The sequence below is a fragment of the Delphinus delphis genome, chromosome 17 (assembly GCF_949987515.2).
Source record: "Delphinus delphis chromosome 17, mDelDel1.2, whole genome shotgun sequence".
In the NCBI taxonomy this organism is placed as follows: Eukaryota; Metazoa; Chordata; class Mammalia; order Artiodactyla; family Delphinidae; genus Delphinus; species Delphinus delphis.
In genome coordinates this window covers 73491793-73510903 of record NC_082699.1, presented here as the reverse complement: position 1 = coordinate 73510903, position 19111 = coordinate 73491793, and the positions used below count along the sequence as shown (strand labels likewise).

Genomic DNA, 19111 nt, shown 5'->3' with positions numbered 1-19111 from the left:
TCCTCCTTTAGAAATTCTGGAGACATTATTGAGAGTACATTTATCACCACCACCCCACCCTACCGCTCAGCAGTACACAACCAAGACATTTCAGCTTTTTCTGTCGTGAAGAAGTGTACAAACTTCGTCTCTGGCCTCTCAGCCCCCTGCCCCCCCCCCCAACTTCCTGTTCTCCACCCGGAATGATGTCACAGCTCCTAGTCAGAACTGTCCTCTAAACACTTGCAGGACTTCAAACCACTGAGCCTGTTTACAACATTCACCATTGGTTATGTTTGTCTTACATTATTGAGTATATTTTCCTGAGTATTTTCAGGTTATCACTTGCCTTTTCTCTTCCTCATTAGAATGTTGATGCCTTGTGAGCAGGTGCACTGTATCTATTTTTTGTGTTCCCTCACAGTGCTGAGCAATACAGGGCTTTTCTCACAGGTGACATTCAGGGCAGACTATTGATAACGCATAATTTTACAACAGCTCTTTTTCTGAGTTTTGAAATTTTGTTTTCTTATCTCTGTTTGTCTTTTAGACACTGGGAAACATTTCTATTTTATTGAAATCTTTCTCTTCAATAAAGCTTTGGTATTTTTATCATGTATTAATATTAAACTGCTAAACATCTTACTGTGTTAGGTTCAGTGCATAATTAAACTAAAAGGTAAAGTTCTTGCTGATTTTTTTACATGCATATCTTCCTTGATTAGATCATAAGCTTTCTGAGGGTGAGGACATTATATCTTTATAATTACCAGTTTTCCTGCCATCTGTGTCCAGTAGAGCACCTTGCCTGTATGGGACCCCACTGACAATTTTGTTTTGTTGCAGCAGTGTCTACTATTTGCTTATATCTTTTATACAGATATATAAAATGTAGCTGCCCAGATGTATTCGTGCTGCAGCACTGATTCTTAAATGCTCCTTTATGCTAGTTTACAAGACTTACGTGGCCAGAGTGGAGGGAGGTGGCGTAGGTAGTTGCTTCAGACACAGGTAGCTTTGCAAATTGAAGTATAATTTTCAAGCTTGGTGATTAGCATGCAGCAAGTATCCCTTCATACTCAAATCTTAATAAACGTGCTTTATTAAGAGTTGACCCTCTGATTTAGCACATTGGAGGCCTTGGGTTCCAGATAGCAGCAAACAGGGCCATTTGCTCTAAGAGCCCAGGGAGTGCTCCCTGGAAAGGCAGAAAGAGTCCTCTGGTAATAGGGTTATTTTGTTAGACAAGGTGACATTGTTTCCTACAAAAAATTTTGTTACATAGCTTTGAAATTCAGTAAGGTAGATAGAAGCTGCCTAGTTTAATAATTTGCCTAGCTGAATTTGAAAGACTTTTTAAAATGATAGCCCAGATCTATGCTAAAAGAAGGGTGGGTGTCCTGCACAAAGCTGTGACACTCTGCACAGCCGTCCACTCATCCCTGGATACTCAGGATTAATGTACAATCTATGTTACGTAACATTTGTTCCATGTTATTCTGCCCTAATGAGGTGAATCACAGACCATGTCAGCTTTAATTCTGGATGCCCTTGCTTCAGTACAACCTTTTAGTCATTTGCAGATGACTTCTTGATGTTTTAATTTGGAAGAACCACAAACTTCCCAGTGGCCTGCAAATTTAGCAATTGACTATACAGAACAAATGCTTTAAAATGTTAGAGAATTAGTGTTTGCCAGTGAACCTGTAACAGCTTATTTCTCCATGCTTTAACTTAGTATTGAGGAAGACGAGTGTGGTCTTTATTGACAGGTCTTAGAAACCTCAGGAATTCTTTACTAAGAAGATATTTTGATCTAGTTAATACTGAAAGTAAAACATTTTTGGTTACTGACTACTGTTTTCTGAAAATGACAGGTTTTTTCCTTAGCATTTGATTTGCGATTCCTCAGGGGTTACTTTTTTAAGCAGACAACTACAGAATTGTCTTCAAGTTCATTTCCAATTAGATATGCTCATGTACAAATATTCTTGGTTAAAATTACATTGTTGGACGGATCTTCATTGGTCTTGATGCCTGAGTCCCTTTTACGCAGAGCCAGAGGTGGCGTGGGGTGGGTGACCCGGAAGTGGGCGGTGAGCTTTGGATCCCAGCGTGCAGTCCTCATTGCATGCAGAGGGCTCTGACTGTGGCCCCTTCGGTTCCTCTGGTTAAAACTTTATTCACTGAGCGAATGTGCCTCTATTTGCTGTGTGTGTTCAGGGAAAAAAAAATTTCAAGTTTGAGTATCAGTCTGAACTTAATTACTTTTCAAAATTATGCTTTTTCAGGCTGTCTCTGCCACAGTTTCCCCAGCCTGGTTCATTATGGGTGGACATGTGATGGGTGTTTTGACATTGCCTTCCCCTCCTCCCCGCCGCCCCCCAATCTGTAGCATATGACAGACTTTCTAACAGTTTGATGTTCACTGCTATCTTTGCTCTGGCTTTCCAGCATATTTGGTGAAACAATTTAATCTTGAATCCACTGGTTTTCAAATATTAGCATGTATCAAAATTACTTGGAGGGGTTATTAATTAAAATACAGATTGCTGGGCCTTGCCAGAGCTTATCATTCAGTAGGTCTGAGGTGATGCTTGAGAACGTGCATTGTTTTTCCTAGATTCCCAAGAGCTGCTGATGCTGCTGTCCTGGGTCCAGGCTTTCAGAAGCACGGAGCTCATCTTACATTCTTTTCCCTGTTCGGTATTATGCCCAGTTAGCGACTGAAGAAAAATACGCATAAAATCCCCAACTTAAAAACATGTAGTAATCCAAAAGTTTGTTTTGAAAAAGGTTTGTTGGAAACCTGAGACCCATTGTTCTCCCAGAGAAAGCATCATATTAATTGTCTAGCCCACAAAACCTATTTGATTTGCAAAGAAAAGCAGAAGGAAAAAATAGTATTGCAGTGGAATACTTGAAACAAGAAAACAATATACTTGTAGAGAAAAAAAAAAAATGTGTGTGTTTAATCTTGAGAACTGGTGCTTCAGGGGAAGTAGCCCGAAGAGGACGAGAGAGGCCAGGTAGAGACGGGAGGTTCCTGAAGGTCCTGGAATGCCTCTGAAATTCCAGAGATTTTTAGAATTTGCTGGCAATGGTTCTTAATATTTAATTTTACTTACAAATTTGAGGATTTCCTCTTCGTTGGTGCAAGAGCACTGATCGGGCCACATATGCTTCGTAGAGGTATCGGTGGTAATATTTTCTTAATCAGAGGAGTGCAAAGAGACGAGGGATTTCAGAGAGGCAACTTAGCAACACTTGGGCCAGTAGAAGGTGTACTGAGATCAGAGTATGGGAGAGATGTTACTGAGGCGAACTTAACTGAATTATGAGTTGAGGGAGGAGATGGGGAGAGGCTCGAGGAGGGGGAAAGGAAATGAGGAAAAGGAAGGCTACAGCTAAGCTTTGAGCTCCTCAGAGGTGTATTGTTAACTTTGTCTTTTACCCAAAACAGGAATCTCCTTCCTGAGGAAGAATGGGTGATTGATGCATCGTCAAGGCCATCAGCCGGGTTCCTCTAAATGCAAGTTCAGTTGTTTTGAAGAGAGGGATATAGGAAGATGAGAGGCTGTAAAATCAGCCACATTTAGATTGGGAACATTTACAAGATGTTTGCTTACATTGCCATAAATTATTTCAGTGAAAAGAATGTCACTTCTGCCTTTTCCCTTGGAGTTTAAACTTTGTCTCAAAATACTTTTTGATTTGACTTTTGCCTCATTTATGTCAATCTTTGTAAGTCCTGCTTTAAACCAAGTTTTCAGTTCATGTAAACATCCTACACTCAGCTGTAATACATGGATCGGCTGGGAGGTGGATGTTTACTTCAGCTGACTTGGAATATCAGCCATTAACATTGATACAGGATTTGGCAAAAATAGTAGAGGCTTGATTTCTTTTTAAATGTAATAACTATAAATTTTAATTACTGTCATATCTTTTCAGTTGTGTTATTGTATCTCTAACATGACATAAGACTCTGGGGTTTGGGGCAAAAGAATGTCTTGTTTGGTCGGTGACATCACATTTGTAGCCCTTTCGGTGTGCTCTGACAAGCAAGGGCTCTGATATTAGACACTTGTAGCCATCTGGGCTCTGCCAGTCAATTTGGTATGTGATTTGGAGGAGGGAATGGCGCTGTTTCACACCTTGGTGTTTTTCATCTGTAAAATAGGTATGGTATCCACTTCACAGGATTGTTGTAAGGATCGACCTCTGTGATGAATGCAAAGTCGTTCATTTGTCAGTTCCTGTCACGTTAAGTCCTGATAAATGCTAACATGCTAGCTGTTGTTAATGCCAGCTATAATGCCTAATAATAGTACATAGCATATTTTAGGTGTTGAGTAAATAATTGCTGTTATGTTTAAAGTAGATCTAACTCATTTTTATTTTAGCAATAAAGATGATACCCACTTTCTGATTTAATGGAAATGGTTTGAATCTTTGAAATCACTGTAATTTAGTGGTAGAGTTTTGAAGCCCAGCTTCTTGAACTCATATCCTGGTACTGCCACTTACTAGCTAGGTTATTTGGGGGAAGTTATTACTCTCTCTGTTTCTTCTGTCTGCTAAATTGGGATTATAAGAGTACCTACCTAATAGGATTGTTATGAGATTAAACGGATTAATATTATAAATGAGTTAATACCAGTAAAGTGTTAGAATAAGTCCTGGTACATACTAAGCTCCTGAAAAACGGTAGCTATTATTATTGTTATTACTACTATTATTATTTTAAACATGTGTTTGTCGTCCTTTTTTCTCAGAGTATAGTTCTGCCATACAGTTGTAAATAAAGACAAGCTAATACCTGATAACTAGTTCTAGGTATGAATTGTTTGATTTCAATTATACTTTCATATTTCATGCTTTTATTAAAAACGCTCTACTTAAAATTAATTTTCTGTAACTTTGTTTTTCAACTCCATGAAATTAGCTCTACTTTTCTTTTTTTGGTGACACATCCACATTCAGTACAGGTAAAACACAAAGCAAACAACAACCACAAAATCAAAATGACTCAAGAAGTACGTATTATTCTTTCTAGCAGCTTGGCAAGTATCCATAAACTCTTACCTGTGCCTAAATCCAGAATTAGAATTCATGTTTGCTGCTTCTCCTCTGGAAGATGTCTATGTGTTATGAAAAATTCACAATTAAATAAAAAATGTGAAGTCAAGGCAGGGAGACTTGTTCTTGAATAGGTGAGTGCTGTCTTTCTAATTGTATTCTATTTGTCCAATATACTAAAGTTTTAAATTTTTCTTTTTATTAAGTGGGAGCTGTTCTGTTATGTACTTGGATGTAAAATGTATATTTTGGTGAGTTCCACATGTTCATTTAAAACTTGTCAAGTGCTTAGGTTATTTTCTGATTTATAATACTTCAGGAGAAATATTGCAGTGCATTATGGAAGCATCATATAATCTAAGGGTAGTTTTATGAAATATATTTTTTCATATTAAGCATGTGTAAGAGTTCCCCATCAGTTTACCTTTGAACCTCAGTGAACAAAATATAAAATTTTTCTTTCATATTCTCCAATATGAAAAAATATTTAGCATAGCATGTGGTTTAGGCTCCCAGATGGCCTATAGGTTAAATTCCTAATTTATAGTGTTTTTTACTGTATTGCTTTTTTCTTTTGTTTAATAGCCCTGTATCTATATCTTTATATATAAGTATAAAGATATACTTAGTATATAAGATATACTTTATATATAAGTAAGATATATAAGATAATATAATACTTATATTATAAGTATATAAGATATACTTATAAAGTATAAAGATATACTTATATCTTTATAAGTATATAAAGTATATATACTTTGCTGATTATATTATGGGGTCTTTGATCATTTGGGCTCTCAGCTTTGCCTCACCTGTTATCACTTAGAAGAAGCTCCACATGAAAGTTGAGTTATAGTTAAGTGAAAAATATTTTTTCACTTTATCTTCTTTTAGTTAATACAGTAAATTATTCTGTTATACTGAGCTGTCTCCCACCCTTTAGAAAATACATGCCTTGATTTCTTTAAAAACCATACATTTATTAGAAATGTAAAAGAAATTTTTTTCTGATGAACATGTGCTTATCAGTTTTAAATGTTACAGAATCTGGTTAAATGTTAAAATATCCCCATTTTCCCCCGTTATTTTCCAATTGTCATTTTTTATTTAATTGATTGATAGAGCACATAATATAAAGTTGGATTTTTCAATAATATTTAAATATGTTCTGAAATTAAACTCCAACTATTTTCTATCAAGTTTGAAGATTTGATATCTCTCCTCATAATTATTTGTTATGCATTTGGCATAAATTATTTAACTTCTTCCTGTTTCATTATATCTTTTTCATTTCATCAGTTCCCAATAGTAGGATTTTATGGTTCCAAACAAATGTGTCCTTTGGCTTCAGTAATTGAAAAATGTCAGTTAAAATGGGGAATCTGATACACATGAGTTTACCTTTTAGTTCTGTTCATTTCAGTTTTTTAAAAAAGCAGTTCTACCATTAACATTAGCCTTAACTTCCTTTAATATTATGGAAAAGAACACATCCCAAGGGTGTCTGTATAATTTAATACACATTATTCCTGTGAGGCTGAGTAAAACTGTTCCGGGAATCAAAGTCTTAGCAGTAGAACCTGTTCAGTCACTTAACTGTCTGTCTTGGGACTAACCAGGTACAATTATAACTGGCTTAAAAGTTCTGACCTTTTCCTTGCTTATTTCAACGTGATTCTTTAAAGACTGTTAAGCTATGTGTTTAGTATTTGTCCTACTGTCTAAAAATATTTAAAAACAGGGTTTGGGCTATTTGTTTTGTTTTTTAAAAGTAGTTTGAGAAAGTTTCTTTGCTACTTGTTCTTCATGCAAGTTTTATAGGAGTTAAAATTCCCTGGGAAAATAAGGGTTTTTGCAGAGTTTCTTTGATTGAAAAAGTATAAAAGGTCGCTAAAGGTATACAGTTGTCTTAATTTTGACATAAATTTTCCTTATACTGTAGGTTATCTCTGAAAATTTTTGTTTTGGGTGTCCTGTTTATATTTAATAATTGTTGTTTAAAATTATGTAGTAATATAGTCAGTAGCACAAAAAGATTCCATGTTGACCAGAATACTGGGTTATTTTCAAGTAAAGGTATGAATATGAATGAGAAACAGAGTTTGGGAACTGGGTACTGGCAAATCCTTAATTTTCATATAACTTTTTTTTTAAGTTAACAATAACTCCTTTATAAAAAATATTTATTAATTCATTATTTATTTATTTATTTTGGCCACACCGGGTCTTAGTTTTGGCGTGCGGACTTCTTAGTTGTGACGTGCAGACTCTTAGTTGCGGCCCGCATGTGGGATCTAGTTCCCTGACCAGGGATCGAACTCGGGCCCCCTGCATTGGGAGCGCAGAGTCTTACCCACTGGACAACCAGGGAAGTCCCTTGAGATAACTTTCTAAATGTGTGGTCATTCATTCTGTAATATTTAGAGTAAACGTGAAGAGTATATAAAAATATTCTCTCCACATTCACATACCACGGCCTGCCTTTTTCTTACACTCTGAATTATTAACAGTGGTGATCCTTCCAAGCTCTTGTTGTGTTTTTACACACATATACCTTGGTGATATGGGTGGGATTTATAATACCTTGAAATCATACTGTATATATATCTTATACTTTTTTTCATGCATTGGAGAACTTTCCATATCTATGCATCACATGTTTTTTTTTTAGTTCCATATATAGATATACCATAATGTACTTTTCCCTATTGGTGGAACCATAGGTTGCTCCAGTATTTCACTGTTTTAGGCAGTCTTGCAAAATACAGAATATTTTGATTCATATTTTGTGTGATTATTTCTACAAAACCATTTGTAAAGGTATAATTGCTGTGTCAAGGAACATGTCTATTTAAAATACTTACAGATACTGCAAAATTATTCTCCAAGGAGTCTGTGCCAGTTTATACTTTCGCTAGCCATGTAAGAGAGTGCCTGTTTCCTCACATCCTTGCCCCAAAGCATTACCATTCTTGTTCATTTTTGCTGATCTGATGGTTGCAAAGAAGTATCTGTTTTTATTTTCATTCCCTTGTCTAAGAGTGAAGCTAATATCTTCACATTTTCATTGGTTTTCTTTCTTTCATTTTTATTTTTTTGATTGTATGTTCATGTCCTTTGCCCATATTTCTTGTGGTTTGTTAATTTGTTCTTATTGTTCTTTAGGAACTGTATGTATTTTAGATTTTTTTCTTTCTAAGTTATTAAATGTGTTGCAGATACTTCCTCCTAATCTGTCATGTGTTTTTTAAAACTTTATTTTAAATCATTATGTAATTTTTGGTAACTTCTGGGTTTTGTTGTCTTAGGAAGGCCCATTCCACACTCATTGTTATAAATACATTATGCTGGGGACTTCCCTGGTGGTGCAGTGGATGAGACTCTGTGCTCCCCATGCAGGGGCCCAGGTTCGATCCCTGGTCAGGGAACTAGATCCCACATGCATGCTGCAGCTAAGAAGCCCGTGTGCCACAACTAGGAAGCTGGCGAGCCACAACTAAGGAACCCTGGAACCTCAATTAAGGAGCCCTCATCATTTCAAATTTTATTTTTAGTTACCCAAAGATTTATTTTAAGACATTTATTCTGATCAATTTTTTTAAATCATAAAACTCATATAAAAAGGAAAGTCTGTTCTATCAGTTCTTCATCTTCGCATTGACAGTCCTTAGACCTTGGGTGTTCCCCTGAGTTTGTCACTCATTTTAATACATCTGTCATTATTACTGTCTGAGTATTCATAAATACCACCGTGTATATGGAACACCTGTTACGGTACAGGTACTTATTACTTTTGTAATGTTCTCATCTAACCCTTGCAGCAGCCCTTTAGGTTTAGGGTAAGTGTTCTTAGTATACTTTACAGTTCAGGAAACTGGGGCTCAGGAAAGTTAAGTTGCTTATAATCACAGAGCAGTTAAAGTGATGGAGATCCCTGACCTCAGAGCAAGTGTCCTGAGTACCATAAGTGGTTCATATATGCAGGCTGTGGGTCTCAGGCATTTGTGGAGATTAAAGAAATAAATGCATGGGAGAGATCTACTCTCAAATATACAGTCAATCTAGAAAGGAACATCTATAATTTTTTAAAGGCGTGTGATTAAATGTGTGATTCTAATTTTCATACCTTTCAGAACCAGTGTATGCTGTGCTACCAAATAAATGCTCACTTTTGTCATTTTCTTATTAATAAGTTTGCTGATATTCTTTGACTCCTGTCAATTTTCATATTGTTATTATTGTAGAATCAATAGAATTTATAATTGGGTCTTCACTTTAAGGTGGGAAATAAACGCAGTAGTACCGAGAATGTTGCATATCCATTCTCTCCATCTGTATGTTGAACCTAAACCACAACAGGTTTACTGTGCTCATGCGCACTAGCCATGAGCAGAGTCATCTACATTAGAATTCCAGTCAGTCTTTGTTGTTTTTTTTTTTCCGAAGTCTTAATAGTCGTCCACCTTGAACCTTTAAAGTATATTTTAAAAACTGCACATATAATAAGAATGATAGAGTTTTATTATGACCCTAAGGAAGTTATTTCAGCTTTTTGTTTCCACACAAGCATTTAAAGTTTTCGTTTCAAACTAAACAATGAAAAGTTTGTACTGTTTACTTATGTTTAAAAAAATGATTGAACAGATCCCAGGCAGCTCAGACAGGGCAGGTAGAAGGCTCCGAGGGCTGACATTAGGAAAACTAATCCAAGTGCTTAGAAAACTTGATGTAGCCATGCCATACAGGAATGTGTACTGTACAGTTGTAGGTAGAGCTCTGGGTAGACCAGAGTACAAGTCTTTTCTGAAGTTTTCAGGATATCTGGGATTTGAATTCATGCCTTGTATTTGTTTTCGTATGTAATAGGTTGAGTATGTAAGAAGCAGTGTTCATAAAAGCTGGCAAACCTGTTTTACTTGTTTCTCAATCTTTTCAGATCATTGCTTATAAAACACTGACATTTACGGTAAATATTTTGTTTTAAATACAGGCTAACACTATCAAACCGTGTGTCCTTGCGCTGCACTCATTTAATGACCTCGCCCTTTGGTAAGTTGGCATGTGGTTTGAGGTGGCTTTCGGTGATGGAGAGTTTGAAGGAGTTAAAGGGAAAAGCAGGAAGAGAATAACATTTTCAGGGAAATGTGATCATACAATGGACAGGCCCTTGAGAGGATAAGAGATTATCTCTATCTTTATTATGTGACCTTTGGCTAATTCCTGAAGCATACTCACTTCATATGCCTTGTATGTAAATGATAACATTACAGTTTTATAAGTCCCTTTATCTCTGTGACTCCAGTGATCTGTTTTATTGTGTGTTTGCGTATGTCAGTAGCTCACAATATTTAGCAGATTGAGTTCTAGGTCAAACCACCTGGATTCATCTGTAAAATGGGGTTACCTATCTCCTAAATTGCAGTGATAATTCAATTAGATAATCCAGATAATCACTTAGCACACTATCTGGCACATACTAAGCCCTCAGGAGATAACTCACTCTTCAAAACTCAGTTCAAATGTCTTAATATTACCTGGATCTTGGACCTTCCAGGTAAAAGGGAGGGAGGGTTCTTATCTTTGTGTCATAAATATGTCTTTTACTATCTTCTAGTTTAGCACTATCACTGGTACTAAAATTATCACTAATTTATTTACATGTGTATTTCTCCTCTTAAATTATGAGCCCCTTGAAGACAGAAACAAGTTTATCTTCATAAATTCAGTGTCTGACATTATAAATTTTGTTGAAAGAAGAAAATTTTATTCTTGTTTTTCTTTTATTTTTAATTGAATTTTTTTTTTTTTTTAATTGCGGCATGCAGGATCTAGTTCCCGGACCAGGGGTCGAACCTGGGCCCCCTCCATTGGGAGTGCAGACTCTTAACCACTGGGCCACTAGGTAAGTCCCTATTCTTGTTTTTAAATACGGTCTCCTCCCTCTCTCAATGGAAGATAAGCTTGGAGCAAAGGTGTCCAGTAGAAATGTTCTCAGAAATCCTGGGCATGTTCTCAAAACACTTTTTTTAACAGCTATTTAATTGCCACTGTACTGCCAAGGATTAAATCAGTTTTTTACTTTGCTCCTTCACAGTGTTTTCGTTATAAAAAATTAAAGTAAGAAAATGACTGCCAGGTGGAGAAAACTGTCCACTAAAGAATTGTATAAAGGCATCATAATGGCAGTATAAAAGAGTTGATCTTGGAATCAAGGCCTTGGGTTCATGTTATAGCATCTGCTACTTTCTAGCCATATGACAGTGATCAGTGATTTTGTCTCTCTGGCTCTACAAAGTGGGAGTACTTCATGTTACTTGTAATAGCAAGAAGAATAGACCATAGGATGTGAAGGGTTACAGTTAGTCCTCTGGTAGTGCTCTGGTTTCACAAGTCTTTTCTAAAGTTCTTAGAATGATTAATAGGAGGTAATATTCATGCAGTACCAGCGCTATGCCTGCTTAATAGAAGACACTCAATTATTTCTTGAATGGAGTTAGTTTCAGTTGATACTATATATACCCTTTAAGTTTGAAAAAAGCCAACTTATTTTATCATGTACACAATTGTTTACTGTTAAAAGTGTTTAAATTAATTGTACCCTTGGTTACATGTTGAAAAACAGAACTGAAATGTTAAGTGGTGACCAAGTAATTATACTTCCATCATGCTAATGTTGTAGGGAAGAATAAACAAAAACAGCAAAGGCATACCCAAGAATTAAGTTGCACAATTAAAGGTTAATATTTCCTCAACACAAAAATGCAGGTCTCTACTTCATCTTACTCTCCTACAGTTAATTTTTGATAACTCGAGACACACACTGAAAACATTAAAGCCAACTAGGTCTTCACTGATTACATTTTCCTTAGAAAAGGTGGAAGTGTAGAGAGAATTATTCTTATTACTACTGATACAGATAAAATTGGCTGGTTATTAGATGCCTTTCAGTGTAGTGGTTATGGTATATGAAGCTCTGTTGCCTGTGAAAGTTTTGTCCAAATCACTTCCCAGTTGACTCAAAACCCCCCACTTGTAAGTTCTCCTTTCCCTGTTCTTATTGGTTTTCTACCTTCATACCTTTTTATGAAATAAACATTTTCTTCCAACTCTCAGTTTGTGTTTTCTTCATTTGTTCTGCTTTTCAAAGTGCACCAATTAGTGATTGAATTTTACTGCAGTGTAATAGAAAACTGCAAATCAGTGGCTTCAAATGGTGGTTTATTGTTTTACCTTCTCACATAGTTTGTTTCCAGGAATCTTGGTGGCATGGCAGACTGAATTAACATAAACCTTGCTACCACCACCATCCCATAGCTCCAAACTCAGAAAGATGCCAAATAAAACATAACATATACACGCAGCTGACTGCAAAAGAAAAGAAAGGAAATACCAATTGCCAAAAGTGAAGAGAAAACAAAGCCAAAGTAGTAAACGGAGGCACTGAAAGCGGCTCTGACCTGCAGGGTTATCATCTTGGCTAAGAGCCTCCCCAGTGAACTCTGGGACTTTTAACAGTGAGACATGACCTGACAATTCAGGGAAGGTGGGACTGAGACCTCTGCAGGAAGCCAAGACCCTAGAAGGCACTGCAGCCTCAGGAAGTGGGGCGCAGAGCTCTGCACAGCAGCCTGGGGGCTGCAAAGCAGCTTCTGAACCTAAGACTAGGTGGAGGGAAAGGAAGATTTCCGTGACAAAGAGCTGAAATGTCAGTTACAGTCTTGCTCTCACAGTATCCAGGCTTAGCTTAAAAATTATTGTGACCACCTCCTTAATGTGCAGGGCACAGTAAGGTTCTGGTGGTAAAGCAATGAATAAAACAAATTTCTGCCCTCTTGGTGCCTCTCTTCTAGTGTCACTGGGAAGAAATTTACTATTTCAGACACTTGATAATTTTTGAAATGACAGGAATAAGCTAGAATACAGCATAAAGGAGATGGGGAAAAAATGAAAGATTGACACAAGTAAGATCCAGTGTACATATATATTTTAGGAGTTTTAAGCAGGAGGAAATAATAGAACTGGGGGTGAGGCAGTTGTGAACTGACCTAAGGCAATGTATTCGTGTACAACCCTTGGTAGATAATAGTACCCACTGAATGCCCACCCACCCCAAACACACTCCTGCCCCCAGATCGCCCCCTAACAGCCAGGTTATAATGAAGGCAGTTTCTCACCAACTTCTGTCACCAATACAGATATTAAGTAAGCCCCCCCAAAAAAAAAAAAAAATCTTACTGCCTGTTCTGCAGGCTAAAGGAAGTTGTTCTCTGCCCTTTGAGATGCTCTAACCACCTTGCCTGAAAGTTCCCTTCAAGAAGCAGAATTCTGTTACCCTGAACAAAACCTGTGTTCATGGCCGGACACTGAGGACCTTTCAGGGGATTATATTAGGACATCTTCCCAAATGGTAAGGTCTACAGACCAAGCTGGATTCTTTGTCCTGTTCTTGCAGGGTGGGCGTGCAACTCTACTTTTAGCCAATCCGCATAATCTTGAAAACCTTTAACCATCAGGAGCCAATTTTTGCAGTTCATCATTCTAGTTAACAGGCCACTAATTTCACCAATAAAAATTTCTGACCTTTAGTATGTAAATTAGCAAAGCATTATATGTTGGTCAAGAGACAGACAACAGTACCTAGGGAAGTTGCCTCTGGATTATGGTTTCTCTAATTAGAGTGTGAGCTGATCATCCTGGACTGTACTTTCTTGGTCAGAATACTAGCAGGACCTACGTGACAACTTTACATGAGTAACTCGTGCCACAAATGCTGGATTATTTAACTGTAAATTACAGATATCTTAACAGCTACATTGGAAGAGATAAGTGGCTAAGAAGCTTCCAGAATTGATCAAAGACATTGTATCAGGAATGATATTTGTCTTGTAAAAGAACCAAAGTAAGAACGGTGCTTAAACTGTTAGGGTTTACTTTTTTTCACATGTTCGCTGTCCAGGTGTCCAATACAGTAGCTCCACAAGGTCAGTGGGGCTCCAGGCTTTTTCTGTTCTTTCCTTATGACCCACCATCTTTAGTGCGTGGCTTCTGTCCTCGTGAAGAGATGGCAGCTGCAGTGCTCACATTCCAGATAAGAAAGAAGAGGCAAGGGCAAGATACACTGCAAATATGGCAAAATAAAGACTTTCCAGGAAAAATAAGAATTTGTCACCAGTAGGCATACACTGGAAGAAATGTTAAAGGATATTCTTCAGGCGGATGCAAAATGACCCCAGATGAAATCTAGAAGTGAGGGAATAAATGAAAAGCAATGGAAATGGTAGATGTGTAAATGTAAATATAACTAAAACTGTGGGATTTAAAATATCTGTAGAATTAAAATACATCATATAATAACAAAAGACACGGAGAGTAAATGGAATTAGTTCTCTCAGGTTCTAGCAATTGGTAAGTGATAAAATTCATACTGTTATTAGACTGTAAAGTCAAGGAGGCATGTTATAATCTTGAGTTGAGCACTAAAAGTACAATAGAATGTGTATCGAACACTTTAATAGAGGATAAAATATAAGAAGGCAAGAATGGAAAAGGGAACATAAAACAGGTAAGTCAGATTTTTAAGTTGCAGAATATAAACCCAAACACGTAAAGTGATTCATTACTTGAATTAAAGTTGAAAAATTATCAGCTGAATCAGTATCCCACTACACACTTCTTACAAGAGACAAAACTCTAAGATCACATAAAACAACCAAATGGAAACAGTATAACTATAGTTTTATCCCACACAGAGATTTAAGGCAAGAAGCATCTCTAGAGATAAAAAGGACATTTTAAAGTGGTAAAGGAATTAATGCACCCAAACCACACAATCCTAAATGTGTTTGTTCCTAGGACAAATGTAAAATATATAGAGCAAAAGTGATAGGAGAGGGGAAATAAGTAAATCCTGAATTATAGTTAGTAACTTTTACACAGCTTCTGCAATAGCTGATAGAATAATCAGACCAAAAGAAAAAAAATCGGGATACAGAAGATCTGAACAATACCATTACTAAACGTCAACTAATTTATGTATGCTGAACACGTGATCAAAAAGGCATAATTCAATTTCTTCAAGTAAATGTTGAACCATCTACCAAAGTTGACCCTTTGCTGAGTCTTAACACAAACCTCTACAAATTGTGAAAGATCAAAAGCCTTCATTCTGTATTCCCTAACATGGGAATTAAGCTAGAAACCAGTAACAAAAAGATGGCTAAAGAAACCCCAACTTGGGGTTGGAAATTAAGTAATACATTTGAAAACAATATCTGGGTCAAAAAAATTTTTTTAAATATGTTGAAGTGAACAGTAACAAAGCTACCAAAACTTGTTTCAGCTAAAGCAGTGTTTGTAGGGAAATTTATAGCCTTAAGTGTGTATATTAGAAAAGAAAAAAGGTTGAAAATCAATGACCTAAACTATTTTCAGGAAGCTAGAAAAAGAAGAAGAATGAAAAATAAAAGGTGTAAGGTCAATGAAATAAATAGCATACAACAGAGAAAGTCAACAAAGCCAAAAGTTTGGTTCATTGAAGTCTAATAGCAATAATAACCACTATTGTTTAACATATTTGAGATCCTAGGCAGTGAAATGAGGCCTGAAATAACAGCATAGGTTTTGAAAGGAGGAAATAACACTATTTATAGACAACTGCTATTGTGCATAGAAAATTGAAAGGAATTTATGAACAGAATAATTTAGCAAGGTTGCTGCATACAAAGTCAATATACAGAGACCAATTGTATTTATGTCAGAAACAAAGAAATAGAAGTTGTTAAAATGATACAATTTACCCTAGCGTAAAATATCAAATACCTAAAAATAAAGTTTTGAAAGAAAATCATAATATTGAGAGAAATTTGAAAAGGTCTAACTTCACAGTTATCAAAATCCCAGCAGGATGTTGAGAAATCAACCAACTGACAGAAATGCAAAGGACAAGACTATCCAAGGTAAACGAACAACAACAAAACTGAAAATATTTCACCAACAGATATTAAGACCTGTTATAAAGCTATAGTTATAATTATGGCTGTAAAGTTGGTTGGCATAAGGATAGATAAATAGACCAATGTAACAGAAAGCCTAGGCACAAATCCACAAATATAGATGATCTGATTTATGACCAGGGGACATCATTGCAATGGGTGAAAAGATGGTGTTTTCAATAAATAGTGCAGAGTCAGATATCCATATGAGAGAAAAAAAAAATTATCTAGACCCCTTCCAGACACAAGGCAGAAAAATCAGTTCCATATGGAATATAGTCTAAATGTGAAAGGAGAAATAAAACATAGGAGAATATCTTAATGATTTGGGGCAGGCAACAATTAAAGTACATAGAAGCATAAAAGGAAAAAGGTTTTAAACTAATCTATGGTGAGTTACCACTACCCTGGCAAAAAAAATTTTTTTCAATAAAAAAGACAATATAGGCTTCCCTGGTGGCGCAGTGGTTGAGTGTCCCCTGCCTGCCGATGCAGGGGACACGGGTTCGTGCCCCGGTCCGGGAAGATCCCACATGCCGCGGAGCGGCTGGGCCCGTGAGCCATGGCCGCTGAGCCTGCGCGTCCGGAGCCTGTGCTCCGCAACGGGAGAGGCCATAGCAGTGAGAGGCCCGTGTACCGCAAAAAAAAAAAAAAAAAAAAAGACAATATAAAAGAAATAAGATATGAATAAGGATATAGTTAAGATTTTTTTTAATGACAAAACTTGTGAATTTATGTGGATAAATTTGAAATTTTAGTTATTTTTTAAATGAGGATCGTTGTGTGTATATAAAATAACACTAAATCTGAATCTTTTTAAAAATCTACTCCCAAGTAATCCACCAGATCTAAATGGCTTATGATGTGGTCTGTTAAACCTTCAAGAAACAATCTTTTTAAATATAGCAGTAGACAATTTTTAGAAAGGGGGAAGGATGGGGGAAGCTCAACTATTATACTAAAGTCAAATGGGATATGTGAGGGAAAAAATACTATACTTCAGTCTCTTATGAACATGGCTGAACTAGCCTGAAAATTAGCATTTCAAATTCACCAATTAAAATTCACTCATTGTGACAAAGTAAAATTTATTGCCAAAGTGGGAGAATGGTATGCATTGGAAAAACTTTTCATATAATATGCACATTAATAGATTAAAGAGAAAAATCATATTATCATCTCAATGAATGCAGGAGGAAACAACAAAGTGCAACACTCATTTTAAAAATCAACCAAATGGGGCTTCCCTGGTGACGCAGTGGTTGAGAATCTGCCTGCCAGTGCAGGAGACACGGGTTCGAGCCCTGGTCTGGGAAGATCCCACATGCCGCGGAGCAACTAGAGCCCGTGAGCCACAACTACTGAACCTGTGCGTCTGGAGCCTGTGCTTCGCAACAAGAGAGGCTGCGATAGTGAGAGGCCCGCGCGCCGCGATGAAGAGTGGCGCCCGCTCGCCGCAACTAGAGAAAGCCCTCGCACAGAAACGAAGACCCAACACAGCCAAAAATAAATAAATAAATTCATTAATTAAAAAAAAATCAAATGAAACATCCTCTTGGTAGATTATGAATAGACAGAAGCTTCCTTAGTATGATAAACGATAACTAAAAACCCATGTTTAACATGACGAGTTAATGGTATAACTTCAGAGATGTTCCTTTAAAGTCAGCAGTAGGACAAGGATGGCTACTGTGCATCTGTTTCACATTGCACTGAGATCTTGTCCAGTGCAGTAAGATTAAAAGAAGAAATAGGCATATGGATTGGAAAGTAAGAAACAATTACTGTTAGTGGGCAAGAAAATTATTTGAAAGTTCAAGGGAAATTACAAAGTATTATAACTAATATGAAAGTTGAGGGTTTGGGGATATAAGACCAATATGCAAGAATAAGTAGTGCTCGTTTCCACTCGAAACAGTCTATTTAGAGTCTTCCCTGGTGGCGCAGTGGTTAAGAATCCGCCTGCCAATGCAGGGGACACGGGTTTGAGCCAGGGTCTGGGAAGATCCCATATACCGCGGAGCAACTAAGCCTGTGCGCCACAACTACTGAGCCTGCGCTCTAGAGCCCACGAGCCACAACTTTTTTTTCATTAGTAAAATTGAAATTACACATTGTTTATAACAACAGTTCCACATGTAAGTTTTTACAACACTAAAGTTCTGCATCATACTTAGGTTTAGAAATTATTGAACACTTGAAGCTTGTTATAGACATTTGTAGCAGGGAAGTAGAAGATTGAAGTGCTTTTTCCAAAATCTGGGAAATCACACTGATGTTTTCATTGATTAAAAAAAAAATAGCTCTTGATAGAAAAAAGTCTAATATTTTTTGTTTTAAATCCAGCTACCTTTGAAGATATTAACAATAAATACAGTTTGTGAACTACCAGTGTCTCCTACATTGGTCATGCTTTGACTTTCCACAATTATGTAAGACATTGCGTAACTTTGACATTCATTCAGACGAAGGTTCAGTTCAGATTAAGAGAAAATATGTGTACAAATTAATTTGACAAAAGACGTTCCTTCACATTTGATAGCAGAATAACACAACAGAGCAACATGTTGCTTGTGATAAAATATGTATACTCAAATTTAATATCTCTTTGAGACCTTTGCTTTAATCTGTTGGTATCTAACACAGATTTTATATTTAGTTCACTAGTTGTAAATTCACTTTCCTTATTAAGAAAGGCTGAGATTTTATAGTCCTACATCTAAATACATAATTTTTATTTTATTTATTTTTTATAAATTTATTATTTTTTTTTTGGCTGCACTGGATCTCTTGCTGTGCACGGGCTTTCTCCAGTTGCGGCGAGCAGGGGCTACTCTTTGTTGCTGTGCGCGGGCTTCTCATTGTGGTGTCTTGTTGCAGAGCGTGGGCTCTAGGCACGTGGGCTTCAATAGTTGAGGCACGCAGGCTCAGTAGTTGTGGCTAACGGACTCCAGAGTGCAGGCTCAGTAGTTGTGGCACATGGGCTTAGTTGCTCTGCGGCATGTGGGATCTTCCCAGACCAGGGCTTGAACCCGTGTCCCCTGCATTGGCAGGCA

The 19111-nt window shown here is 36.8% G+C and overlaps 1 protein-coding gene across 5 annotated transcripts in view; it reads left to right on the top strand.

Moving 5' to 3' along the window:
* The window catches only part of LOC138413865 (WAS protein family homolog 6-like), an 89162-nt gene that overhangs the window by 30329 nt on the left and 39722 nt on the right, over positions 1–19111 (top strand). For 4 of the 5 annotated variants that reach the window (XR_011246235.1, XR_011246237.1, XR_011246234.1 and 1 more), the window contains exons 2-3: positions 10055–10113; positions 10890–10966. Coding sequence is in view for 1 of the 5 variants with exons in the window: in XM_069539991.1 (XP_069396092.1) it covers positions 10055–10113; positions 10890–10896 (66 nt within the window). In the remaining 4 variants the exon portion in view is untranslated. Of the gene's footprint in view, positions 1–10054; positions 10114–10889; positions 13268–19111 lie in introns of those variants that run through there. The other variant, XM_069539991.1, reaches the window with a different exon arrangement.